Source organism: Pogoniulus pusillus, chromosome 13, assembly GCF_015220805.1.
Source record: "Pogoniulus pusillus isolate bPogPus1 chromosome 13, bPogPus1.pri, whole genome shotgun sequence".
NCBI classification, from domain to species: Eukaryota; Metazoa; Chordata; class Aves; order Piciformes; family Lybiidae; genus Pogoniulus; species Pogoniulus pusillus.
Window position 1 is genome coordinate 22,249,261 of NC_087276.1, and position 26,778 is coordinate 22,276,038.

Consider the following 26,778-nt stretch of genomic DNA (forward strand, 5'->3'; position numbering starts at 1 on the left):
TTTTGGTCAATATGCCTGTGCACAGGTAATGGCAGTGTCCTTCTCATGGGCTGCTGTGCTTTATAGACTGGTTTGGGTGGGAAGGAACCTTTTAAAGCTCATCCAGTGCCAACCCCCTGCAGTCAGCAGAGTACATCTCCAACTAGAGCAGGCTGCTCAGAGACCCAAACAACCTGACATGGAGTGGTTCTAGGGATGGGGCATCCACCACCTCTCTGGGCACCCTGGGCCAGGATCTTGTCACCTTCAGGGGCAAAAATTTCTTCCTTCTCTCTGGTCTGAACCTCCCTTTTTTAGTTCAAACCATCACTCTTTGCCCTGTCACCACAAGCCCTGCTCAAAACTCTGTCCCCAGCTTTCTGCTCAGCCCCTTTTAAACACTGAAAGGCCACCAGAAGGTCTCCTCAGAACCTTCTCTTCTCCAAGCCAGACAACCCCAACTCTCTCAGCCTTGCCTCACAGCAGAGAGTTTCCAGCCCTCCCTTCACTGTGACGTCCTTTAGCCCTGCTCCAACAGATCCCTATCTCTCCTGTGCTGTTTTCTCTGATGCTGGTGCCACTTCTATCTGAAATGACTTCATTCTGTCAGCTGCACTGGCAGCAGGTTGGGTTTTCCTAGAAGTGTTTCTGACAGCAAGAGGTCATTCCTGCAGATATTTATTAGTGAGTGGTTGGTTTGTACTGAAAACAATGTTTCTGGAATGAGAAAGCTGCCTGGGGAGGTTTGCACTTTGTTTAAACAGCCTTTTAAAGATATAAATATATATATATTATGGGAACTCATTTTGAATGAAGTGTTTTTAAAGAGGAGGGGAAGCACAGATTAGAGCAACAGAAGGATCCAACATTTGGAATTGGGTTAAGTTTAGACTTGCTTCAAGGCAGTACCAGCCTGGATTTTATTCTGGCTCTCAACAGGTTTCCTCACCTCCAAGTGCTGACTGCTGCCGTGTAGGTGGGCTGATGAAGCATCCCTGAGGGAGATGAAATGCTGCAGCATCTCCAAACATTGCACACACCTTCCTATATCTCTCTGTGCATTTAGAACCATAGAATCAAGCAGGTTGGAAGAGACCTCCAAGATCATCCAGTCCAACCTAGCACCCAGCCCTGTCCAATCAACTAGACCATGGCACCAGCTGCCTCATCCAGGCTTTTCTTGAACACCTCCCTTCTCTTTTCCAGAGTGCTTGGCTCCAGGATCTTCAGGATGATTTCCTCATAGCCTTATATTCCTGCCTTGCCCCTAAACCTGCCAGTGCCATGGATCCAGAATATTCCATCTTGTTCTTTTCCAAATATGATACCAAGAAGCTTGTAGCTGCCCTGACTAGGTTCAGCCAGCGGGTGAGTATCACAGAGCCAACTGTTTGCTCACCTGTAGTTTAATGCTTTAATCATCATTACCTTGTTTTTAACCTCTCAGACAGTCCTAGAATGGGTTGGGTTGGAAGGGACCTTTTGTCATCTAGTCCAACACTTTTGCAGTCAGCAGGGACATCTGCAACTAGATGAGGTTGCTGAGAGCCCCCTGTCCAACTTCACCTTGAATGTTCCCACAAATGGGACACCTTATTTCATAGAAATCCCCAGATCTCCACCAATACAGCAGAGTTCTGTGCTGGGAAGACAGAAATCAAAGCCATGAGTTCAGGTTGCTGTTGCTAATTGCAGTGGCAACCCTATTCTGGGGTTGCAGTGTGAGTTACAGGCTGCCTGGACATGAATTGATTGAATGTTGCAGTGGTGGGAGAGTCACCAGGCAGAGAGAGGTGGTTTTTAGGGGTGATTCTGCCCCTACTGTTCAGATTCACATGGATTTATGTTATTGCTTGGGTAGAAGTCCATTTCACTTGAATCCATGCATCTCTTCTCTTGCCTTCAGTTTTCTCATGTGCCTCTTTCTCTTGAGTGGAACATGATCTTCATCAATGGCCTGTGGGAGAAGATGTTACAAGTACCTGATATTGCCAGCCCACCTGTCTTGTCTCAATGGGTCCACCATGGGCTTCAGCCATTCCTGGCTGAGCCCAAGGTTGCTGCTTGTCTCCATGCCAAAAATGTGTTGTGTGAGACCTTTCAGGTGATGTAAGTGCTGGGCACAAGCATCTTGGTTGGGAGGCAGGAAAGGGCTCCTTACTCAGCCCCCCCAAAGCAAGGGCATAAACCCTCTAAGGGCTGTGCACCCTTGGGGGCCCAGACAAGGCTGTGTAACACTCCTGCTGAGCCTGTGACCGGTCCTCAGCATCAGTCACTGCCCCCTGATAGTCATGGGGGTGCTGTGGAGGGGAGTCACACTGGTGGCTTTGAAGAGGCACATGAAGAGGAGGCTCCCAGGTGACCTTCTTGTGGCCTTCCAGGATCTGAAGGGGGCCTACAAAAATGCTGGGGAGGGACTTTTTGGGCTCTCAGGGAGTGCCAGGACTGGGGGGAATGGAGCAAAGCTGGAGGTGGGTAGGTTCAGACTGGACATGAGGAGGAAGTTGTTGAGCATGAGAGTGGTGAGAGGCTGGAATGGGTTGCCCAGGGAGGTGGTTGAGGCCCCATGGCTGGAGGTGTTTAAGGCCAGGCTGGCTGAGGCTGTGGCTCTTAAAGTAGCATCCAGTTCTGTGAGAATCCAGCCACAACTTCATCTCTATTGCCAAGAGAATCACAGAATCCTAGAATGGGTTGGGTTGGAAGGGACCTGGAAAACTGTCTAGTTCCAGCCCCCAGCCATAGGCAGGGACACCTCCCACTAGAACAGGTTGCTCAAGGCCTCATCCAACCTGTCCTTGAACACCTCCAGGGAGGGAGCAGCCACAGCCTCCCTGGGCAACCTGTGCCAGTGTCTCACCACCCTCACTGCAAAGAATTTCTTCCTAATCTCTGGTCTAATTCTCCTCTCTGCCAGCTCAAATCCATTTTGTCTCCTCCTGTCACTACAAGCCCTTGTCAGAAGTCCCTCCTCAGCTCTCCTGTAGCCCCATCAGATACTGGAAGGCTGCTCTAAGGTGTCCCTGGAGCTTATTCTTCTCCAAGCTGAACAACCCTGGTTATCTCAGCCCATCCCCAGAGGGAAGGTGCTCCAGCCCTGTGACCACCTTTATGGCCTCCTCTGGACCCACTCCAACCATTCAATGTCCTCCTTATGCTGGGGGGCACCAGCAGTGGACGTAGGATTGAGGTGGGGGTCTCACAAGAGCAGGATGGTGTGGGATCCCTGTTTGAGATGTCTGCCTTTCTTCTTCACCCTCAGAGTTGCTGCCCTCAGTGGCATATATCCTGACCTTCCAGTGGAAGAGCAGAGGAGCCTCTATGCTGCCATCAAATCCTACCTCCTCCAGGATGGTAAATGATTTGCTTTTCTTTCAGAGACCAAGGAAAGCTTGAAGCCACTGCTGCATGCTGCAGGATTAACTGTGATCTCTTACAAGGCTGAGGCTTCACAGACCTCCTTGTGCATTTCTGTTGTCTCTCCAGTGGAAAGAAACTGGGACTATGACACTGCTGGCTGGTTGCAGGAATGGTTTTCCTGCCTGAAGGCTTCATGACTCCAGGATTAGTAATCCATCAGCCCTGTGCTGGCTTACATGGCACTTGCTGCTTTTGTTGTGAAAGAGTGCTGCAGGCTTTGGTTCTGAGAGCTACAGGATTCTGTTCAGAAAGGGGACCCAGCTAAGGCACAATTCTGTCTCCAGGCAGGAGCTGGCATGCAAAAAAATGCCCTGTCCTGGAGAAAAGTCTTTGGCAGGTAGGAAAAGAGAGACTGGCAAGAGGTCTTTGGAGGGCTTTCTTCTGTGTAGGAAGGAGGAGACTGGTAAGAGATCTTTGGAGGGCTTCCTTCCATGTAGGAAGAAGGAGACTGGCAAGAGATCTTTGGAGGGCTTCCTTCCATGTAGGAAGAAGGAGACTGGCAAGAGATCTTTGGAGGGCTTCCTTCCATGTAGGAAGAAGGAGACTGGCAAGAGATCTTTGGAGGGCTTCCTTCCATGTAGGAAGGAGGAGACTGGCAAGAGATCTTTGGAGGGCTTCCTTCCATGTAGGAAGAAGGAGACTGGCAAGAGATCTTTGGAGGGCTTCCTTCCATGTAGGAAGAAGGAGACTGGTAAGAGATCTTTGGAGGGCTTCCTTCCATGTAGGAAGAAGGAGACTGGCAAGAGATCTTTGGAGGGCTTCCTTCCATGTAGGAAGAAGGAGACTGGCAAGAGATCTTTGGAGGGCTTCCTTCCATGTAGGAAGAAGGAGACTGGCAAGAGATCTTTGGAGGGCTTCCTTCCATGTAGGAAGGAGGAGACTGGCAAGAGATCTTTGGAGGGCTTCCTTCCATGTAGGAAGAAGGGGACTGGTAAGAGATCTTTGGAGGTCTTTCTTCTGTGTAGGAAGAAGTGGACTGGTAAGAGATCTTTGGAGGGCTTCCTTTCATGTAGGAAGAAGGGGACTGGCAAGAGATCTTTGGAGGGCTTTCTTCTGTGTAGGAAGAAGGGGACTGGTAAGAGATCTTTGGAGAGCTTTCTTCTGTGTAGGAAGAAGGAGACTGGCAAGAGATCTTTGGAGGGCTTTCTTCTGTGTAGGAAGAAGGAGACTGGCAAGAGATCTTTGGAGGGCTTTCTTCTGTGTAGGAAGAAGGAGACTGGCAAGAGATCTTTGGAGGGCTTTCTCTTGTGTAGGAAGAAGGAGACTGGCAAGAGGTCTTTGGAGGGCTTCCTTCCGTGTAGGAAGAAGGGGACTGGTAAGAGATCTTTGAAGGGCTTCCTTCTGTGTAGGAAGAAGGAGACTGGTAAGAGGTCTTTGGAGGGCTTTCTTTTGTGTAGGAAGAAGGAGACTGGCAAGAGGTCTTTGGAGGGCTGTGAAAGCGTGAGGCATCTGACCTGTCCCATGTGTGTCTGTAATCCAACCAGCACATGGATGGGAGCCTGATGAATGATCAGAGGCACTTAGGGAGCTCTCTGCTGACTGAGGCCTTTGACAGAGTGAAGCCTGTTCTGCATCTGAAAGTCTCCAACCCCCACTGACTCCCTGTCACACTGCAAGTCACTGCTTTTATCTCCCTGCCCGTTCTGCAGGATCAAACCAGAAATGCTACAGCGCAGACATCCCAAGTCTGAATTCCACTGCTTGGTTTAAAAACTATGTTGGATCCTTCTTGGAGCATGCTACTGTTGGAGACCTGCAGCTTTTTGGTGATGAATCAACAGTAAGTGCAGTAAAAAGCCCAAATCCTCTGTGCCTGGGAAAGATCATCTCCCTGCCCTGCCTTGAAGTCATGCAGATGCTGACAGCAGGAACAGTTCTCTTCTCTATTTATGCTGGACCACCCCTTCAACCCTGATTGTTAGGCCAAATCTTGATTCCTTCTGGTGAGAAAAAGTAGCACAGAAGTTGGTTTCATACAGGTCATTGTGCACAAAGCAAACTGGAGTCAATAAGCAGGGGTGGGTGGCAAATCCAAACTTCATCTCAAGACTGGACCAATGTCTGGGCCCGGTTTAGAGTGAATTGGTTGCACATCTGAGCAGGGCTGTAGGGGCAGGACCATGTCCTTCAGCAACTCTCCTACTTTTGTGCCTTACACAGTTGTGGAGAGGCCTGCATGCCCTCAGAGTGCAAAAATAAGCAAGGTCTCAGGATCTGACCTGCAAACAAAACACATAAATGTCCTCATCAACCTCTCAGCTTTCAAAACAGGTGGGGAAAAAAACCCTTGCTGCTTGAGGTGGGGATGTAGAACCCCCTTGCTGCATGAGGTGGGGATGTAGAACCCCCTTGCTGCTTGAGGTGGGGATGTAGAACCCCCTTGCTGCATGAGGTGGGGATGTAGAACCCCCTTGCTGCATGAGGTGGGGATGTAGAACCCCCTTGCTGCTTGAGGTGGGGATTTATAACCCCTTGCTGCATGAGGTGGGGATGTAGAACCCCCTTGCTGCTTGAGGTGGAGATGTAGGAACCCCTTGCTGCATGAGGTGGGGATTTATAACCCCTTGCTGCTTGAGGTGGGGATTTTTCTGCTTGAGGTGGGGATGTAGACCCCCCTCACTGCTTGAGGTGGGGATTTAGAACCCCCTTGCTGCTTGAGGTGAGGATTGTTCCAACTGTCCCAAACCTGTATCTAAGTTATTTTTGGTGTGTTTTTTCCCCCCTATGTCAACACTTTCAGCTTCAAACCTTTGCCAGGGATCCAGTCAATCTGCAGATGATCAGCAACCTCACCTTGCTCTGGCAGACTGCTGTGTACTACACCTCCCTGCTGACCTCTGCACCTGATTTCCCCTTGTCAAGGTACGAGACCTGATCCCATCTCCTCCCTGAATCACAGAAACACAGAATCAGTTAGGCTGGAGAAAGCCTTTAAGACCCAACCTTTAAGTCCAACCCTTAACCATGGTTTATGGTTTAGCATGGAGCCACTCAACAGGCTGTTGAGTGGTGATTCTGATGGATGCTCTCATGGAAGTTTCAAAGCATTTTTCTTTTGTTCCTCAAACACTTGTATTGCACTTGACTTTGGAGAGGGCCAGAATGTGATTTCCAGGTCTTGGGAATTGGCCATTATGCAGTGCCAGCCACCAACTGATCACCAAAAGGTCACCTTAGAAGAGTTTTGATTGGAAAAGCCCTCTGAGATCACCAACTCGACACCACCATGGTCATTAAACTGTGTCCCAAAGTGCCATGGCCACAGGTTTCTTGAATGCCTTCAGGGATGGGGACTCCACCAGCCCCATGGGCAGCCTGTGCCAGTTCTGGAGCCACTATGACAAGAGGGGTGTGGAGATGCTGGAGTGTGTCCAGAGAAGGGCATGAGGATGCTCAGAGGGCTGCAGCAGCTCTGCTGTGAGCACAGACTGAAAGAGTTGGGGCTGTTCAGTCTGGAGAAGAGGAGGCTCCCAGGTGACCTTCTTGTGGCCTTCCAAGATCTGAAGGGGCCTACAAAAAAGGTGGGAGGGACTTTTTTGGCCATGAGGGAGTGAGAGGACTGAGGGGAATGGAGCAAAGCTGGAGGTGGGGAGATTCAGACTGGCTGTGAGGAAGTTGTTGAGCAGGAGAGTGGTGAGAGGCTGGACTGGGTTGCCCAGGGAGGTGGTTGAGGCCCCATGGCTGGAGGTGTTTGAGGCCAGGCTGGGTGAGGCTGTGTGCAGCCTGCTCTAGGGTAGGGTGTCCCTAGGCATGGCAGGGGGGGTTGGAACTGGCTGCTCCTTGTGGTCCCTTCCAACCCTGACTGATCCTGTGATTCTATGAATCCCTGCCCACTCTTGCAGGAGAAATGCAGCTCCTAATATCCAACTTAATCCTCCCCTGGCACAGTTTCATGCTGTTTCCTCTTCTTCTATCACCTGATATGATGGAGAAGAGACTGAGACCAACCCCCAGCTCTCTCCTATCTCCTCTCAGGGCAATGAGGTCTCCCATTGGTCTGGTTTAGCCTCTTCCCCCAAACTAAACAACTCCAGGTCCCTCAGCTGCTCTTCACTAGACCTGTTCTCCAGGCCTTTCACCAGCTTCATTGCCCTTCTCTGGGCACACTCCAACAACTCAATGTCCTTCTTGGAGTGAGGGGACCAAAACAGAACCCAGTACTTTTGACATTCAGCACTTGAGCTTCCAGACAGCACTAGAGTGCTATCTGGAAGCAGGAGTGTCAGCATCATCAGAGGAAACATGCACCAAAAAAAGGCATCCTTTGGAACAGAGCAAAGATCTGGCACAGTCCCTGTGTGTCACACTGACAACCTCTCCTCCTTGTCTCCCACCTGTAGTCTTCCAGACAGATTTGTTTGCTACCTGAGCCCCCCAGCAGTGAGCAACCTGAGCAGAGCTGAGGCTCTGAGCTTGGCCCAGAGGATCACCAAGAACTGCCCATGGAACCTGACACGCAGAGGAGTAACTGGAGGGAGAGCTCCCTCCTCCCTGACCAGAGAGGAACTGCAGGTAATCACAGGATGACAGAGTCATTTTGGTTGGAAGAGACCTCTAAGGTCTTGGAGTCCAACCCTTACCCCAGCACTGCCAGGTCACCACTAAACCATGGCCCTCAGCACCACATCTCCACAGCTATGAAATGCCTCCAGGGATGGAGACTCCACCACTGCCCTGGGCAGCCTGTTCCAGGCCTTGACAACTCTCAAGGGGAAGAAATTGTTCCTCATGTCTGACCCAAACCTCCCCTGGGGCAACTTGAGGTTGTTTTCTCTCATTCTGTCACCTCTGTACTTGGGAGCAGAGACCAATCCCCACCTGGCATCAGCCTCCTTTCAGGGAGTTGTAGAGAGACAAAAGCTCTCTCCCCAGCCTCCTTTATTCCAGGCTGAACAACCCCAATTCTCTCAGCTGCTCCTCACCAGGTTTATTCTGTAGACCCCTCACCAACTTTGTTGCTCTTCTCTGGACTCACTCCAGCCCCTCAATGTCCTCCTTGGGCTGAGGGACCTGATCTAATCTCCTGCCCAGCTCCAAAACTCTGTTAAACATTCACCTAGCCAAAATTTGTGAGCCTCCTCCTGCTGTGACCACTGCTCTGGGTCATCTTGCTGCTTTTACTGTGGCATGTGGCTGGACTTTCACCATCAGCAAAGTCCCAGTGCATGGAGTCAGCCCAACACCAGGCTTTATCACACAAGTCAGAGTGATTTAAGACATCCAAAGGCTGTAGGATCTACTAAGCTCACCTCATTGCTCCTCTGACTTGCTTTTCTGTCTGCCTGGGACCTTTTTCAGGTTGCATCCTCTCTGGTGAGGAAGTTTGAGCATTTCCCTGCTGCAGTCCTGCATGCCTTGGGCCAAGCTGCAGCTGGCCTGTCCATAGCTCACATTGAGAACAGCATCAGTGATCAAGACCTTGAAGCATCTCTTCCTGCCCTGAGTGAAGTTCATGGCTGGAATGCTGAGCAGTCCAGCAGCATTATCAACAAACTGCTCAGCTCTGGCTATCAGGTACACAGAATGAGGCTGCCCAGACACCTGCTATGGCTCACTGCAAGCAAATAATTTTTGGCCCTTCACTTGCTGATGGCTGCATTTGGTGCCTTTCAGATCTCAGATGGACAGAGCCTGGCAGAGCTGGGGAGCTTGGTGGCTGGCCTCAACAGCACCACGCTTCGAAGTCTGCCTCCAGAAGTCATCTTGGAAGCCATTCAGTTGCCCAAGTTTGTCCAGCAGATAGAGGCCCTGCCCTCTGCCCTGAAGATGACACTTGTGGAAAAGGTGAAGCTTTCTTCAGGCTTCCTAAACTGGCAAAGCCTCCTGTGAGGCAGAGCTAAGGACACTGTTTGCCTGGTGCCAGGCATTGACATCCCCCTGGCAGCCTTCCTTTCAGGCTGTTTGTTGTTGCCACACAGTGTGCAGTAGGACAAACATCTCGAGTGCCTGTCACTCTGTGTGTCCTGGGCTGCCAGCCAGTGCATCCTGACAGCCTGTTGGGCAGAAGAGGCTGCTGGCTTGCAGGGTGGTCCTGGAGACTGCTCCCCAGGAACTTGAAAAGATGCTCTCAGAGAAGGGCCATTGTCATGACTTGGAATAGGAACACATCAGCAGGGAAGATGGCTTAGGCAGTCCCTTGCAGGGCAAACTGGACCTTCAGGGCCATATGAGAAGAGCAGGTGGCTTAGGCAGTCCCTTGCAGGGCAGAGTGATCCTTTAGGGCCATGTGAGAAGAGCAGGTGGCTTAGGCAGTCCCTTGCAGGGCAGAGTGATCCTTTAGGGCCATGTGAGAAGAGCAGGTGGCTTAGGCAGTCCCTTGCAGGGTAGAGTGATCCTTTAGGGCCATGTGAGAAGAGCAGGTGGCTTAGGCAGTCCCTTGCAGGGTAGAGTGATCCTTTATGGCCATGTGAGAAGAGCAGGTGGCTTAGGCAGTCCCTTGCAGGGTAGAGTGATCCTTTATGGCCATGTGAGAAGAGCAGGTGGCTTAGGCAGTCCCTTGGAGGGTAGGGTGATCCTTTAGGGCCATGTGAGAAGAGCAGGTGGCTTAGGCAGTCCCTTGCAGGGCAGAGTGATCCTTTATGGCCATGTGAGAAGAGCAGGTGGCTTAGGCAGTCCCTTGTTGCTGCATGTTATTTGATTCCCCCTTATGCTTGTCTAGGATTTGGGCATCCTTTTGCCTCTTTTCTCACCTTGATTTTCTCCTTCAAGTTGCTTGGGTAGCATCCAGACTCATGGTTACTCATCTTCTCTCTGGCAGGAAAGGCTCTGAGGTGCCTTGGGCACCAGAGGCCCTGCCTGCAGCATGTCCCTGTGTGAAGCAGCAGGGAAATGCCATCTGATTGAGCCCACGATTGCTCTGCAGTGTGCCTTAGGCAAGCTGAGATGTGACTTGAGCTGCCAGAGAGGAAAGACATGTCCCTCCCTCCCAGCAAGTTAAACATCTTTAGGGCACAGAGCCGGGAGCTGAGGAGCTGCTAAGAGGCAGAATTGTTCCTGCTGATCAGGACCCCAGGTATTAGCTCCCAGGAGTTCTCTTGATGCCTGTGTCAAACAGGAAGTGTTTCATGGTGTTAAGTGTCCAAGAGCTGGCCAGATGATCAGCAGGGGAATTTGCCTGGCTTCTCTCCAGTTTGCCCTTGCTCCTCCAGCAACTGTCTGGCTGTTTGCTTTAGGCACAGTGTTTGAATAACGTGCTGGGGGGGGGGGGTTCTTTTTGTCCCATCAAAGGTTTCCTCCAGTGTAAGCCACCCTGCTGACCTGGTTCGACACATCCCTGATGCTCTGGCCAGGTACATTCCAAAAGCACTGCTTGTTTTTGGGGAAGAGAAGCCCAATATCCAGGAGCTCAACAGTAAAACCTGGACTCGAGAACAGGTAAGGAGCCAGTGGCTTGGGGGCTTCTTACCCCTTGGTGTCAGCCTTGGGCTCTGCAGAGGGAGGAGTCTGTTCTGCAAAAACCCCTGAGTCTCAGCTTGGTGGGGGGGATTGGAAGGGACCTCTGGAGCTCATCTAATCCACCCTGCCCCACTAAAGCAGGGCCAGCCAAAGCAGGTCACACAGGATGACAATGCCCAGGCAGGTCTGGAAAGGCTCTAGAGAAAGAGATGCAGCTAAAACGTTGCAGAGGAACCTGATTTAAACCACTGATGCTCTGGCTTTGCTTCACAGGCTGCCATGTTCTTCAGTGATGTGATAAAGGCAGAGCCTGACTTCAGCAGGTAGCATTTTTCTTCCCTCCTTCCACTGTGCCCACGTTTGTGCTTGCTTTGGCTCTGTGACTTCTGTGTTTCCTTTGGAGCCAGCATCAGCATCCTGCTGGCTTCACAGCAGAAGCTTCCCCATAAAACTCAATTTACAGTTCAAGTTTTAAGGCCTTCCCCCTGAGCTATCCCAGGATGTTCAGTGGTGAAGATTCACATAGAATCCACATAGAAGATCCACACAGAAGCAACCAGGTTGGAAGAGACCTCCAAGATCAGCCAGTCCAACCTAGCACCCAGCCCTAACCAATCAACCAGACCATGGCACTAAGTGCCTCATCCAGGCTTTGCTTGAAGACCCCCAGGGACGGTGCCTCCACCACCTCCCTGGGCAGCCCATTCCAATGCCAGTCACTCTCTCTGTGAAGAACTTCTTCCTAATATCCAGCCTAGACCTACCCTGGCACAACTTGAGACTGTGTCCCCTTGTTCTATTGCTGGTTGCCTGGGAGAAGAGGCCACCCCCTACCTGGCTACAATGCCCCTTCAGGTAGTTGTAGACAGCAATAAGATCACCCCTGAGCCTCCTCTTCTCCAGGCTGCACACCCCCAGCTCCCTCAGCCTCTCCTCATAGGATTTGTGCTCCAGGCCCCTCACCAGCTTTGTTGCCCTTCTCTGGACATGTTCCAGCACCTCAACATCTTTCTTGAATTGAGGGGCTCAGAACTGGACACAAGTCCTTAGTAAGATATGCACAACTCCATTTCACTTTGCTGGAAGCACAGGGAAGAGACTCCTCTTGTAGTGCAGGATACAGCAATGCTGGCTGGAGGGGGGAGAGTTTGCCCCTGCATTTCTACTTCCACTACAGATCTCTAGCTGAGGGAACTGGAGTTGTTCAGCCTGGGGAAAAGGAGGCTGAGAGGAGACCTTCTGGCTCTCTGCAGCTCCCTGAAAGGAGGCTGGGGCTAGCTTGGGGTTGGTCTCTTCTCCCTAGTAGTAGGTGATAAAATGAGAGGAAGCTGCCTCTGGGAATGTTTAGGTTGACTCTTAGAAGAAACCTTTTCACTGCAAGAGATCTCCAACACTGGAACAGGCTGCCCAGTTTAAAACACCTCCCTGGAGGTATTTTAAAAGAGGCAGAGGTGTGTTTCTGAAGGAGATGGTTTAGCACAAGCCTTGGTAGAGCTAGAGAATGGTTGGACTTGATCTTAGAAGTCTTTTCCCTCTACAACTGTTCTATGATTCCATGAGGTTTATTTCTTACTCCCCAGCACAGGTCAAGAGCAGCAGTATTTAAGGGGAGGAGTTTGGAGAGCATTAAGCTTTGACAATAGGGGAGGATCCTGCTTGCCCTATGTGCCATTAATATGTGGGAGAACAGAGCTGAATTGTCTCCTAAAGTCTTGGCCCCTCTGGTTTGCCTCCTGGAAATGTTCAGGCTTTCCCAGTCAGTCCTCCAAGGCTTCACATGTGCAGCTGCCAACCAGACAGAAGCAGAAAGATTTCAGGAGCTGGCCAAAGTCATGAAGAAGAAGGAGGTCAAGCTAGGAGAAGACCAGGTGAGTGCCCATGTTTTGCAGTCTGCTGTGTTTGGTACTGTCATGGAGGTAGCAGCAAGGGTTGCTCAGCAAGAACAGAAGCACTGTCAGCTTAAGGGACTAGAACAAACCTAAATGGGTTTAGGTCTCCATCCCACAGTGCTGAATTTCCTTGGACACAGGAGAAGTCAACCCCCAACTGGCAGGTTTCTCAGGAGCTAAACCCTCTGATTTCTGTCTGTACTGTTGGTTTGGTTTTGTTTTGTTTCCCCTCTCACACTGGAGCAGAGTAAAATCTCTCTGTTTGTCTCTCCTTACGTTTTCCCACTGGTTTCTCTCTTGGATGTGAACTGTGGTGTCCTTTCAGCTGAGCTGCTTAGTGAAGTTGGTGACACTGCATGGGATTCCCAAGGATTTGGACAGCTATCCTAAGGAGCTGCTGCTGTTTTTAAGGTAAGCAGGCAACCGTTTTCGTGTTGTCACCTTAGTATTTAGTGGCAAAAAAAAGAATCATAGAATCAACCAGGTTGGAAGAGGCCTCCAGGATCATCCACTCCAACCTAGCACCCAGCCCTGTCCAGTCAACCAGACCATGGCACTAAGTGCCTCATCCAGGCTTTGCTTCAACACCTCCAGGCATGGTGACTCCACCACCTCCCTGGGCAGCCCATTCCAATGCCAATCACTCTCTCTGCCAACAACTTCCTCCTAACATCCAGCCTAGACCTCCCCTGGCACAACTTGAGACTGTGTCCCCTTGTTCTGTTGCTGCTTGCCTGGCAGAAGAGACCAACCCCACCTGGCTACAGCCTCCCTTCAGGGAGCTGTAGACAGCAATGAGGTTCCCCCTGAGCCTCCTCTTCTCCAGGCTGCAGCTTCCTCAGCCTCTCCTTATAGGATTTGTGCTCCAGGCCCCTTACCACCTTTGTTGCCCTTCTCTGGACACATTCCAGTATCTCAGCATCTCTGTTGAATTGAGTGGCCCAGAACTGGACACAGGACTCAAGGTGTGGCCTGACCAGTGCTGAATACAGCGGAAGAATAACCCTCTATGATCACATTCTGTGATTCTGTGCTCCACAGCCTCCCCGGGCTACCTGTGCCAGTGTCTCACCACCCTCACTGGAAAGAACTTCTTCCTAACACCCAGTTTCAGTCTCCCCTCTGCCAGTTTAAACCCATTCCTCCTCATCCTGTCAATCCAAGACCTTTTCAATAGTCCCTTCCCAGCCCTCCTGTAGGCCCTTTCAAGTACTGGAAGGCTACTACAAGGTCTCCTGGAAGCCTCCTCTTCTCCAGGCTGAAGAGAAGGCTTGGGTACAGCACACACTGAACAGTCTTACACCTGACCAGATGTTTGGTATCATTCACTAGAATTGAGAGCATTTGTCTTTCCAGTCCTTCAGACTATGCAGCCACAGGAAGCTGTGTGCAGTTCTTTGCTAACATTGGTGAAGCCAATCTTGATGTTCTGCCAAGAGAATCATCCCAGCGGAAGGAGCTGCTCTTGGAGGCTTTGGCATGTTTGGTAAGTGGGGAGCAGACAGCTCTGCACAGGGCTGGGCTTGGGCTTCAGGAGTCAAAGAATGCCTTGGGTTGGAAGGAACCTTAAAGATAGAATGGTTTAGATTGGAAGGGACTACAAAGCTCATCCAGTTCCAAACTCTGCCATAGGCAAGGGCACTTTGCACTAGAACAGGTCACTCAAGGCCTCATCCAACCTGGCCTTAAACACATCAAGGGAGGTTGTGAATCACAGAATGTGATCATAGAGCACATCATAGATCATAGATCACATTCTGTGATTCTGTGCTCCACAGTCTCCCTGGGCAACCTGTGCCAGTGTCTCACCACCCTCACTGGAAAGAACTTCTTCCTGACATCCAGTTTCAATCTCCCCTCTGCCAGTTTAAACCCATTCCTCCTCATCCTGTCATTACAAGACCTTGTCAATAGTCCCTTCCCAGCCCTCCTTCAGGCCCCTTTCAGACACTGGAAGTCCACTCCAAGGTCTCCTCAAAGCCTTCTTTTCTCCAGGCTGCAGAGCCCCAACTCTCATAGCCTGTCCTCACAGCAGAGCTGCTTCAGCCCTTTGAGCATCTTTGTGGCCTCCTGGACTGGCTCCAACAGTTCCATGTCCTCCTTGTGTTGTGGACTCCAGAACTGTACAGCTCCCCAACTGTGGTCCCCTGTGTCCTACAGGACCAGGCTGTCCAAGCTTGCATCCAAGGTGGCTTTGAACACTTCCCAGCTTGGAGGCTCCACCACTTCTCTTTCTGCAGCAGCACCCAGCTCTGTTTAACACCTCTGCCTTGTGTCACTGCAGAAGATTCCTGGCACCCAGGTGACTGAGGAGAACGCATCGATTCTGGGCCACCTGGTCTGTGACCTGGGTGGGGAGTACATTAGAAGTCCTGGCAGCAACCTGCTGAAGCACTTAAGGCAGTGTGACTCCTTCCTGCCTGACCAAGAAGAGGCCATTAGGAGTGTCATCAGCAGCGGTAACACTACCTTTGGGTATGAGTCTTTCTTCTGGGCATCAGTACAACAGTTCCCTTGACCAAAACCTTTGTCCTATTAAGCCCTGAGTGAACTCCACTCAAGCAGGTCAATCAAACACTCCATTCACTGCCTTTGATTTTCCCACTGGGCTTTCTCATTGTTTTATTTGAGTATCTTTCAGCTGGAAGGTTTTGGCTGGAATTCCACTCAACACTCCTCAGAATTCTCTGTTTCACCTGCTTTACTTAGTAAAATCCTTTCCTTTGCTCTGCCTTTTATTAACCAAACTTGTCTGAGATGGTCCTGAAGAGCATGAGTGAGCTTGAGCTGTTTGTTGTTGACTTGCAGAACACATTCCCTTTCTAGCTGTCCAACTGCCAGGTGCTTGACAGATCCCTGGCTGGATCTAACAGAGATGTTGTCCAGGGAGGCAGAATATTTACCTTTCCTCTATCAAATCCCTAGATCCTGATAATGAGTTAGGTGATAGCAAGCAACAGAAATTCATGCTGATGAAAGAAGTGACTTTGTTAAATGCCATTTTCTCATCTCATTCATGCTCTGGTGGAATGAAGTGTTGTGTGACAGGGAGTGTTTGAGAAGGATTAGGATTTAAGTCTCTCTGTTTTTTTCACTTCAGGTGTTACAAGGACATAATCCTGGCGGCTCTTAAGGTGGTTTTTGTGCTTTGTCCATCCTGGAGAGCTGATCCCTGCTATTTTTTTCTGTGCAGGCCTCCTGAAGTGTGGTCAGCTTTTACCTTGAATGAGCTCAGTGGCTTGATTCCTGTGTTTGATCACAGCATCTTGCAGAGGATCCCCAAGGTAGGTTATTCACAGAGGTGGGAGGCACTGCTGGGTCCTGCAGGACAGAAGAAGCATGATGGAGGTTGTTCAAACAAAGGGGCTGGATGGTCTATGAGAAGTGGGACTTGATCAAGCTGACAGCCTGGAACTGCAAATCTAGATCACTGTCATCTTCCTCCAACTGTTGGATGAGTACCAGAGGTGGACAAGGTTTGAAAAGGCCTCTAAGATCAAGTCCAACCATCAACCTGTCACCACCATCAATTCTCCCCAGGGGCCACGGCCACATGTTTCTTGAACGCCTCCAGGGATGGTGCCTCCCCCACCTCCCTGGGCAGCCTGCTCCAATCCCTGACCGCTCTTGCAGCAAAAAGAAGTTCCTAATCTCCAACCTAAACTTCCCTTGCTGCAACTTGAGACCATTTCCTCTCATTCTATCACCTGATACTAGTGAGAGGAAACCAACTCCCACCTCACTCTAACCTCCTTTCAGGGAGTTATAGAGAGCTATGAAGTTTCCCCTCAGCCTCCTCTTCTCCAGACTAAACCATCCCACTTCCTTCAGCTGCTCCTCACCAGACCTGTTCTCCAGCTGCTTTGCTCCTCTCTGGACACACTCCAGCTGCTCAATCCTCCTTCTTGGAGCGAGGAGCCCAAAGCTGGACTCAGTATTTGAGATGTGGCCTCAACAGTGCCGAATACCAGGGGGGAAACACCTCCCTTGGTCCTGCTGCTCACACTGCTCCTGAGGCAAGCCAGGATGCTGGTGGCCTCATGGTCACTCTGGCTCGTGTTCAGCTGCTGTCAGCCAGCACCCCCAGGTCATTTTCCACTGGGCACTTTCCAGTCATGCTGTCCCAGCCTGGAGCATTCGTTGGGTTGTGGTGACAGTGTTGTGACAGTGCTCTGTGAGGTGACACCATTTATGGGGCAGGGGTTATGAGAGAATCAAAGCATTGAGCATTTGCCTTGGGTTCCCCGGGCAAAGCGCTCCAGGCTACATCTGCTGCCCGTAGTGCTTCAAGAGGGAAGTTGGGTAAGAAGCTGTGGTGCTGCTGGTAGGTTTCCCAAGCCTGCAGCACCCTCCTGATGAGCCTTTCTCTTTGCAGAATGCTTTAACTCTTTGGCTGAAGACCTTTGCACACAATTCCCCTCTGTCAAGGGAGCAGCTGGCCAGCGTTGCAGAAGAACTGCTGCCCACCAGGCACAGACGAGCAGATGGTATGGGAGCTTCCTCAGCCTTCCCTCTGCTCTCAGCGTTGAGCCCAGTCCTCCTGGGTCTCCTTGAGTTGAGCTGTGAAGCACTTGGTGGTGGGTCAGGCAGGAGGAGGAGGAGGAGGGTGGGGCCATCACTGCATCCCTGCCCATCTCCAGCGAGGGAGCATCCAGAAGGTGAAGCAGAAGGATTTAGTACTGCCTGCATCTGACGAATTGCTTCAACAGGTTGCCCACCTGGGAAGGAGATAACTGAGGAGGTTCTTAACAATGACATGATGAATATTGACTACACACCTGCAGAGTTACATGCCTGCCTGAAGAATGTCTCTCTGGACAACTACCTCACCCAGATCCTGGTGTACCCCTTCAGTATCCCACAGTTAGCTGCCCTCAAGAGGCATCTGGATGAGGTAATATCAGATTATCTACTGGTGAGATTGCTCAGGCACTTGTCCAGCTGAGTTTAAGCATCTCAGAGGACTGAGACTCCACCATCTCTCTGGGCAGCTCTTCCAGTGTTTGGCCACTTACTATGCAGATCTGTATCACTTGATGCCCAGTGGGAATTATGCAGGATTGGATGTGGCACTTGGTGCCATGGTCTAGCCTTGACCTCTGTGGTAAAGGGTTGGACTTGATGATCTGTGAGGTCTCTTCCAACCTTGGTGATACTGTGATACTGTGAATTCTCATTGCCTGTTGGCCCTTATCCTTCTGCTCTGCACCTCAGAAAAGAGTGGCCCTTACCCTTCTGCTCTGCACCACAGAAGAGTGTGGCTGCATCCTGCCTATAATCTCCCATCAGATAGTTGAAGAGACTAACAAAGTCCTCACTTAATCTTCTCCAGACTAAAATTCTGGCTCCCACAGTCCTACTGCAAGTCCACTTTGTGTGCTTCAGCCTGCCCAACCAGTGTGGCCCTCCACTAGACTTGCTATCCCTTACAAGGCTCTGTCAAAGGCTTTCTTGTGCCAGAGAGCCCAAAACTGGATCTTATATCCAGATGGGGTCTCACAAGTGCCAGCCAACTGGAGGAGAATAGTCACATTCCTTGACCTGGTCATAGAATCATTCAGGTTGGAAAAGACCTCTGAGATCAAGCCCAACCATGGACCCCACTCTACAAAGTTCACCCTTAAACCATATCTCCAAACACCACATCTAAAGGACCTTCAAACTCCTCCAGAGATGGTGGCTCCACCACCTCCCTGGGCAGCCTGTTCCCACATCTGACTGCTCTTTCTGTGACAAAATGTTTCCTAATGTCCAGTCTAAACCTACCCTGGTGCAGATTGAAGCCTTTCCCTCTTGTTCTGTCACTAATTACCTATGAGCAGAGACTGGCACCAACCCCTCTACAATGTCCTTTTGAGTCATAGAACTGTTTTGGTTGGAAGAGATCTCTAAGCTCATTGAGTCCAACCTTCACATGCTGACTGCTCAGGTACCTGCTGAGTCATCTCATGGTGCCTCCCTCCAAGGCCTGCTTGTCAGAGCTGTCAAGCAGGAGGAGGACAGATGTGTTCATGGAATCTCACTGGCTTGGCTGTCCTTGCAGACTGTGATGGGTTATGCACAATGAATCATCTGTATTCATTTTGATGATTGTTACCAACTATGAAAACCATTTATTAACCTTAAAACTCACCAGAACACTTATTCACAGGGCTCAAAACGCACAGGTTGGAAACTTGTACAGGCAGGGAGCAGGCAAAACTAGAGCACTTCTTTCTTCAAGTGGCAAATATTATACTGGAAGAGGCTTTTACTCACAAACTTATTATTTCCCTACTCGTGGGGGCCAGCCACAGTCCCAGACAGTGCCCAAACACTGTCAGGGAACTCTGTCTTGTCGTCCACTGAGACCCGATTCTTCCCAGGCTTCTGGGGAAAGGAGGCAGTCTCTGACCTTGTCTCCTGGCTCCTCTGGGTGATCTGGGTGTCTCCAGGACTTCTTGCCTTGGCAGGAGACTCTCAGGTGCAGGCAGGATGTCTCACCATGTGCAGTCTCAGCACGATGTCAGGCTGGCTGTGCGGGCTGGTTGCGTGCAGGCATTTAGAGCCTGTTCCTGGTGAGCTCCCCAGGCAAATTCAGGATGCAAACGAGGCAGCAGCAGCCCCATGCTGCTTGCTTATGACTTTTATCAATATCCAGCCTGAGACTATTGGGGCATTGGGCATAGATTAGCTACTCAGAATGGCTCTTTGCCAGGCTTCATCGCATTAGGCAAAGCCAGGGCTTTTGCCCTCCCCTCCCACGGTTGCTTCCCCCAGCAGAGGGAGGAGCAGGGGAACACATCTGGGCAAGCAAACCTGGATAAACCCACGTTTGCCCTATCAGGCCTAGCACCACACAGAGCTTTGGGGCTTTTCCAGGTGAGTTCTGCAAAGAGCATGGCATGCCAGTGAGTGTTGAGAGCAGTAACAGGGAGTCTTTCCACAGACGTATCCTGATGGGTATCCTGCGAGGCTGTTCCCCAAGCTGGGGCCCCTCTTTTCTTTTATCACTCCCGAGGAGATCTCCAAATGGAACATCACTTCAGCTGACACACTGGCTGGCATCCTGAAAAATCAGCTCACTGCAGAGCAGGTAGGAGTTTGAGGTTGTGTTCCTGCCCATCTTTGCTGCCTGGTCTGGGAGCTGCTGGTTTCAAACAGGTGTCATGGGTTCAGAGCTGGTCGACCCAAACAAATAGATGTGAAATGGCTCCACTTTCTTGATGTGATGATTGCATTTGGTTTACTTTGGAGGATGGAAACAGAAGTTCTGGTTCAGGTTAACTTTTGGAAACCTTCAATGTCCTTCCTAGGCTTCTGCAGCCATCAGACGCTACCTGGACCTGGGGAATGCCCTGGATGCCACTGCTCTCAATGCCATTGGCACCAAGTACATCTGCCTTCTCAATGTGACTGAGCTGAACAGGATAGACCCCAACAGCCTCAAGTGAGTCATAGAATCATAGAATTAACCAAGTTGGAAGAGACTTCCAAGATCTTCCAGTTCAACCTAGCACCCAGCCCTAGCCAGTCAACCAGACCATGGCACTAAGTGCCTCATCCAGGCTTTGCTTGAACACCTCCAAGGATGGTGACTCTACCACCTCCCTGGGCAGCCCATTCCAATGGCAAATCAACCACTCTGAGAGTCACATATTGGGATGCTCTTGGCTCCTTGCAAGAGCACTGATGGGGACACCAGCAAGTGTTTGCCTTTTCTCTCCCTCAGTGAAAGGAAATCTGGGACACAATTCTTGCTCCGATTCCATGTTTAAAAGCTTGCTTGCTCTGTCAGGAAGGGGTTGGTCTCTTCTCTCTAGTGTCAGATGATAGAATGAGCACAGATGGCCTCCAGTTGCATCAGGAGAGGTTTAGGTTGGGCATGAAGAACAATCTCTTTCCTGCAAGAGTGGTCAGGCTTTGGAACAGGCTGCCCAGGGAGGTGGTGGTGTCACTGGAAGTGTTCAAGAAGTGTGTGGATGCTCAAGGTGGCTGGGGCACATAAAACCATAGAATCAGTCAGGCTTGGAAGAGACCACAAGGATCATCCAGTTCCAACCCTCCTGCCATAGGCAGGGACACCTCACACTAGATCAGGCTGTCTCATCCAGCCTGGCCTTAAACACCTCCAGGGATGGGGCTTCCACTAACCAATTCCAGGGTCTTGCCACTCTCATGGTGAAGAACTTTCTCATAACATCTAGTCTGAATCTACCCATTTCTAGCTTTGGTCCATTCTCCATTCCCCAGAGTCCTGTCACTACCTGACATCCTAAAAAGTCCCTCCCAGCTTTCTTGTAGGCCTCCTTGAGATACTTAAATGTTCACAGTAAGGTCACCTTGGAGCCTTCTGCCCTCCAGACTGAACAGCCCCAACTCCCTCAGTCTCTCCTCATAGGAGAGTGCCTTGGCCCTTATCCAGTCCACAGTCCATCCTGGCCAGCACCAGCAGCTGGCATTGTCCCCAGCCAAAGAGCAGAGGTGGAAGAAAGTTCCTGATTTCAAAACACTGACAAGGTAGAAGAGCAGCCCTGGGGCTGGTGGTGTTCACAGGAGGTGTGAGTAAGGTTGGTCTCTGCTTCTGAGGATCAGATGATAGAATGAGAGGAGATGGCCTGAAACTCTGCCAGGGGAGGCTTAAGTTGGAGATTAGGAACAATTTCTTTGCTGCAAGAGTGGTCAGACACTGGAACAGGCTGCCCAGGGAAATGGAGTCCCCATTCCTGGAGGTGTTCAAGAAACCTGTGGCCATGGCACTGAGACATGGTTTAGTGGCTGTGGTGGTGTTGGGTTGATGATTGGACTGGATGATCTTAGAGAGCTTTTCCAACCAAAACAATTCTATGATTCTAAGATTTGGAATCAGAACCTCCTCATTGCAGCTCAGCAGATGGGGTCTGCATGCATGCTGTTATCTGAAGTGTTCAGGAAATTGAATTTGAATTCCTATGCAAGACTGCTAAATGAACTTAATTAACTGCATAGAATCCTAGAATGGTTTAAGTTGGAAGGGACCTTAAAGATCTTCTGGCTCCAGCCCCTCTGCCATGGCCAGAGACACCTCCCACTAGGCCAAGGTTGCTGAAGACTCCATCCAGCCTGGCTTTGAATGTTTGCAGGGTTAGAGGCTCTAACAACTTTGCAAACCCTTAAGCTTATCACTTAGAATCACAGAATGGTAGGGGTTGGAAGGCACCTCTGGAGATCAAGCCCAACTCCCTTGCCAAGGCTGGTTCCCCTGGAGAAGGTCACACAGGAACACACCACCAGAGCCATCACAGCATAGAAAATGATTTTCAGCAGGGGACTGAGCCATTTTATTGGCTCTTAGTTTCTCTCCATACCTCCTCTACCTACTGGGAATAGGAGGTCACCTGCCCTAAGTAGAGAATCCCAGAGAGATGCTGAAAACATAGAATCAGTCAGGGTTGGAAGGGACCACAAGGAGCAGCCAGTTCCAACCCCCCTGCCATGCCCAGGGACACTCTAGCCTAGAGCAGGCTGCCCACAGCCTCATCCAGCCTGGCCTGAAACACCTCCAGCCATGGGGCATCAACCACCTCCCTGGGCAACCCATTCCAGCCTCTCACCACTCTCATGCCCAACAACTTCCTCCTCACATCCAGCCTGAATCTCCCCACCTCCAGCTTTGCTCTGTTCCCCCCAATCCTGGTACTCCCTGATGCCTAAAAAGTCCCTCCCCAGCTTTTTTGTAGCCCCCCTTCAGATCCTGGAAGGCCACAAGAAGGTCACCTGGGAGCCCTCTGAGCATCCTCCTGGCCCTTCTCTGGACACACTCCAGCATCTCCACATCCCTCTTGGAATAGTGGCTCCAGAACTGGATGCAGCTCAGCATTTATTCAGGTTGAAGATAGTATCAACTTTTCTTTGTATTCATCTTCTTATTTGATCTCTTTTCTTTCCCTGCAGATTGGTGTCTCTGAACCCTTCAGCCTGCTCAGAGTCTACCAAAGACATTTTATATGCCAAAGCCAAAAGGGCTTTCTCTGGAGAGCCTTTCCCTGCTTACTATGAACTTATTGAACCCTATCTTGGTATGTAAAGAACAGTTATGGTATGAAGGAGGAGAGGTCTTAGAGCCAAAGCCTGAATGGGTATTAAACACCATCCAAGATTTGAGAATTTTCAAAGCCAACTTGTTTAAAGTTTCATTTTTCCCCAACTTGTAGCATAAGAAGGAGGACTTTGTAGATAGGGAGACCTTCTGGTGGTCTTTCAGGACTTACAGAGGCTGATAAGAAAGCTGGGGACAGAATTTTCAGCAGGGCCTGTTGGGAGAGGACAAGGGGTGCTGGTTTGAACTAAAAGAGGGTGATAAAGACTGGAGAGAAGGGAGAAATGTTTTGTCCTGAGGGTGGTGAGATGTTGGCCCAGGTTGCCCAGAGAGGTGGGAGATGCCCCATGCCTGGAACTGTTCCAGGTCAGGTTGTTTGGGGCTCTGAGCAACCTGCTCTACTTGCAGATGTCCCTGCTGTCTGCAGGGGATTGGACTTAGATGACTTTGAGAGGTCCCTTCCCACCCAAACTAACCTGGGGTTCTAGCAAATGTTTTTGTAAGGTTCTGTGCTTGGCTGGAAGTTGTCCAGATCAGATAGTCCTTGTCAGAATATCCCAGGGAAAAGCAAACTGACTGCTGGGATGGATAATGATCAGCTCCTCTGAGTGTTGCTCTCCATGCTTTGAGGATGCTGGAGCCCTAGAGCAGGCTGCCCACGGAGGTTGTGGAGTTGGGATTCCAACCCCAGCTGGGTATTGTGATCCTGGCAAGCTGCTTTAGCAGGGAGGTTGGACAGGATGATCTGCAGAGGTCACTTCCAACCCTCACCACTTTGGGATTTGGGGATTCTGTGACAAACTTTCTCTGTCTGATCACAGAGAGTGCTCCTGCAGTGGATCTCCGAGCTCTGAGCACAAAGAATGTGAACATGAACATCAGCACCTTCATGAATTTGAGAAGAGACTCTCTGATGGTGAGCTTTGGCTCTTCACTCTCATGTTAAGTAGTTGGTTTTGGTCACCTTTTCCACTGGTCTAACTCAAGAGGCACTCCACCAAATTCAGAAGGATGCTAGGCTGGTGCAAAGTGGAGAAGCAGCCTGAGACATCTTACAAAATGTCATTTGGAGTCAGTTAGGCCAAGTCCTAGTGGGGAATTTCTTCAGAGCAGGCTCCCATGGCAGTCATGCCAGGAGCAGGAGACAGGCGACCACTGGACTCCAGTGCACAGCTATGTGACAGATCTTCTCACTGAGTGTTAGCAGTCACCTCACCAGTTCTGGGAGCAAGCTCAGTGCCCAGAGCTCACTCTTGAGCTCAGGAGACTTGCCATCAGGGCAGAACACTCTTTGAGGAGCCATTGTCTTCATAGAATCAACCAGGTTGGGAGAGACCTCCAAGATCATCCAGTCCAACCTAGCACCCAGCCCTGTCCAGTCAACCAGACCACGGCACTAAATGCCTCATCCAGGCTTTGCTTCAACACTTCAGGGATGGTGACTCCACCACCTCCCTGGGCAGCCCATTCCAATGCCAATCACTCTCTCTGCCAACAACTTCCTCCTAACATCCAGCCTAGACCTCCCCTGGCACAACTTGAGACTGTGTCCCCTCCTTCTGTCACTGCTTGCCTGGCAGAAGAGCCCAACCCCACCTGGCTACAGCCTCCCTTCAGGTAGTTGCAGACAGCAATGAGGTCTGCCCTGAGCCTCCTCTTCTCCAGGCTGCACACCCCCAGCTCCCTCAGCCTCTCCTCACAGGGCTGTGCTCCAGGTCCCTCACCAGCTTCCTTGCCCTTCTCTGGACATGTTCCAGCACCTCAACATCTCTCTTGAATTGAGGGGCCCAGAACTGGACACAGTACTCAAGGTGTGGCCTGACCTAAGGGAAGATCTCATGGGGATGTCCCTGCTTACTGCATGGGTATGGACTAGATGACCTCTGGATGTCCTTTCCAACCTGACTCATTCTAGGGTTGTATAAGCTTGTCTCGAGTGAAACCATTCACCAGACACTTTTCTTCCTCATTTACCCTTCTGCTAACAGAAACCTCAGTGGCTCACAGATCAGAGGTGTCATTCCCATCCCTAATCCTTGCTTTTTGATTTCTCCTAGAGCCTGACACCTTCTGAGGTTCGGGGCTTGCTGGGAGTTCATCTTCCTGACCTGAAGAAATGGCAGTACAAGTCTCCCATCTGGCAGTGGGTCCAAAGGCAGAAACAGTCAGAACTGGATGAGCTGCAGATTGGGCTGACTGGGGGAACACAAGAAGGTTACATCAACCTTGCTGTGCCTAGACATCAGTGTATGTGTTACCTTAGCACCTCTGGTTGTCCTGCTTTGAGGATTCTCTGTGGGGCTACAGCCAGGAGGAAAATCACCTGATGGGGAAGCAAAGTGCTTCCAGTTGTCTGTGGGAGAGAAAGCAAGAGGTGGCCTTGGGCAGCTTTGGTCCTGCTCTCAGCAGAGCTTCTGGCATGGCCCTGGCATATCCTGCTGACTGCTCTTGTGCCAAGAGAGCCAAGACTCTCAATCTGCAGACCCCTTCCAGAGGCATTACCCAGCTGTTAAAGCACACTGGGCAGTGCTCACCTCCTCCCTTCACCTCCTGGTGTTGAGGGGTAGCAAGCTCCATTCCACTGAGGAGCCTGAAGCCTTGCAGAGAAAATTCTAGGTCCAAGGTGAGAAGCAATCTTGTAATGTCACTGAGAGCATCACCACTGGCTGAGCATCTCAGCTCTGGCTCCTCTGCCATGTGCTGGATTTGGGCTAGGACTTGGTGGTGCTGTCAGGGTTGGCTGTTTATCAGTTAGAAGCCAGAGACCTTCTCTGGATGTGGCATAAAGAGCTGTTGTCCCCCTTGGAGAACAGTTGAACCATGGATTTCTTTGCACTCATGTCCCCTTTTTTTCTTCTAGTACCATCCTCAGCCTCTCTGGGTCCTGTGGCCATGGCACTCCACCTCCTGCCTGCTCTGCTTAGCAGTTTCCTGCTGATGTCTGTCTTGCCATGAAGACCTTCCCTCCAAAGGAAGCCAGATGAAAGGGAGCAGCCTCTGACCTGCCTTAAGGCCTGTTGGGGACAGTCAGCCCTGGGGGGTGAGGGGCTGCTCAGTGCTACCAGGTGCCTATTGCACAGTTCAGGGTTCACTTTTAGGTAGTTTTACCTTTCAAATCACTCAGCCCAACCCCCAGTTCTGTCTGAAGAGAAAAATTTACACTCTTGAGAGCAGGATCTTTGCCTTTTGTACAGACCAAGCCCAGGTGAGACCCAGCCACATTCCTACAAGAAATGCTGGCAATGTTTTACTTCACCACCCTGGTGGGTTTCAGGGTGAGCAGCTTGGCTCTCCCAGATCTTAACTGCTGCATTTCCCCAGGAGCCTTATCTCTTGGTACTGCCAGCACTTCTGAGTGGGAGTGAAGTGTTCCAGCTGACTGTAAAAGGATGAATGGAACCTAGTAAAAGATGCCAGAAGCAAACTTGATGAGTTGCTGTTGTCTTCTTTTCAGGCTGCCTCATGCCTGCAGATATCAGTCCAAATTAGATGGTCAGAAACCCCAGCTGTTCCTGTTTCTCTCCTAGGGTGTTGACTACTCAACATCCAAAACTTGAGGTTCTTTCCTTTGATATAGACAACTCACAGAATTTCTTAGATGAAAGTCCTTCAAGCTCATTGAGTCCAATCATTAGCTTCACACTGGCAAGTCCTTGACTCAACCCTCAGCACAGCATCTCATCACTATGACAACTCAACACTGATGAGCTGAACCTTCAGCCCTCAGCCTGCGGAGGATGTTGCAACTTGGAGAATGTCTGCAACTAAGAGGGAGACACACACTCCTGTTGCAGAGGTGTTGCAGGAGGAGATACTAGATAAGCACAGAATGTGGGGATTGGAAAGGGTCTCTGGAGATCATCCAGTCCAACTCCCACCCCTTGCTAAAGCAGGGCACCTGCAGCAGCTTGCCCAGGGTCACAATGCCCAGCTGGGTTTGGAAGCTCTCCAGACAAGGAGACTCCACAACCTCTCTGGGCAGCCTGCTCCAGGGCTCCAGCACCCTCACACCAAATAAGTTTCTTCTTCTCTTCAGGTGGA

The 26,778-nt window shown here is 50.7% G+C and overlaps 1 protein-coding gene across 1 annotated transcript; it reads left to right on the forward strand.

Moving 5' to 3' along the window:
• On the forward strand, positions 1-26,161 carry MSLN (mesothelin). The gene is made up of 24 exons (XM_064152701.1): positions 1-25; positions 1,186-1,347; positions 1,886-2,088; positions 3,239-3,330; positions 5,046-5,176; positions 6,137-6,258; positions 7,737-7,908; positions 8,695-8,910; positions 9,010-9,180; positions 10,624-10,770; positions 11,065-11,114; positions 12,539-12,659; positions 13,006-13,091; positions 14,037-14,166; positions 14,965-15,155; positions 15,874-15,964; positions 17,056-17,167; positions 17,390-17,574; positions 19,609-19,755; positions 19,976-20,109; positions 22,593-22,717; positions 23,559-23,653; positions 24,795-24,984; positions 25,598-26,161. Exons 2-24 carry the CDS (start codon positions 1,264-1,266, stop codon positions 25,690-25,692), a joined length of 3,090 nt encoding a protein of 1,029 aa, XP_064008771.1. The 5' UTR covers positions 1-25; positions 1,186-1,263; the 3' UTR covers positions 25,693-26,161.
• Positions 26,162-26,778: the final 617 nt, after the last annotated feature.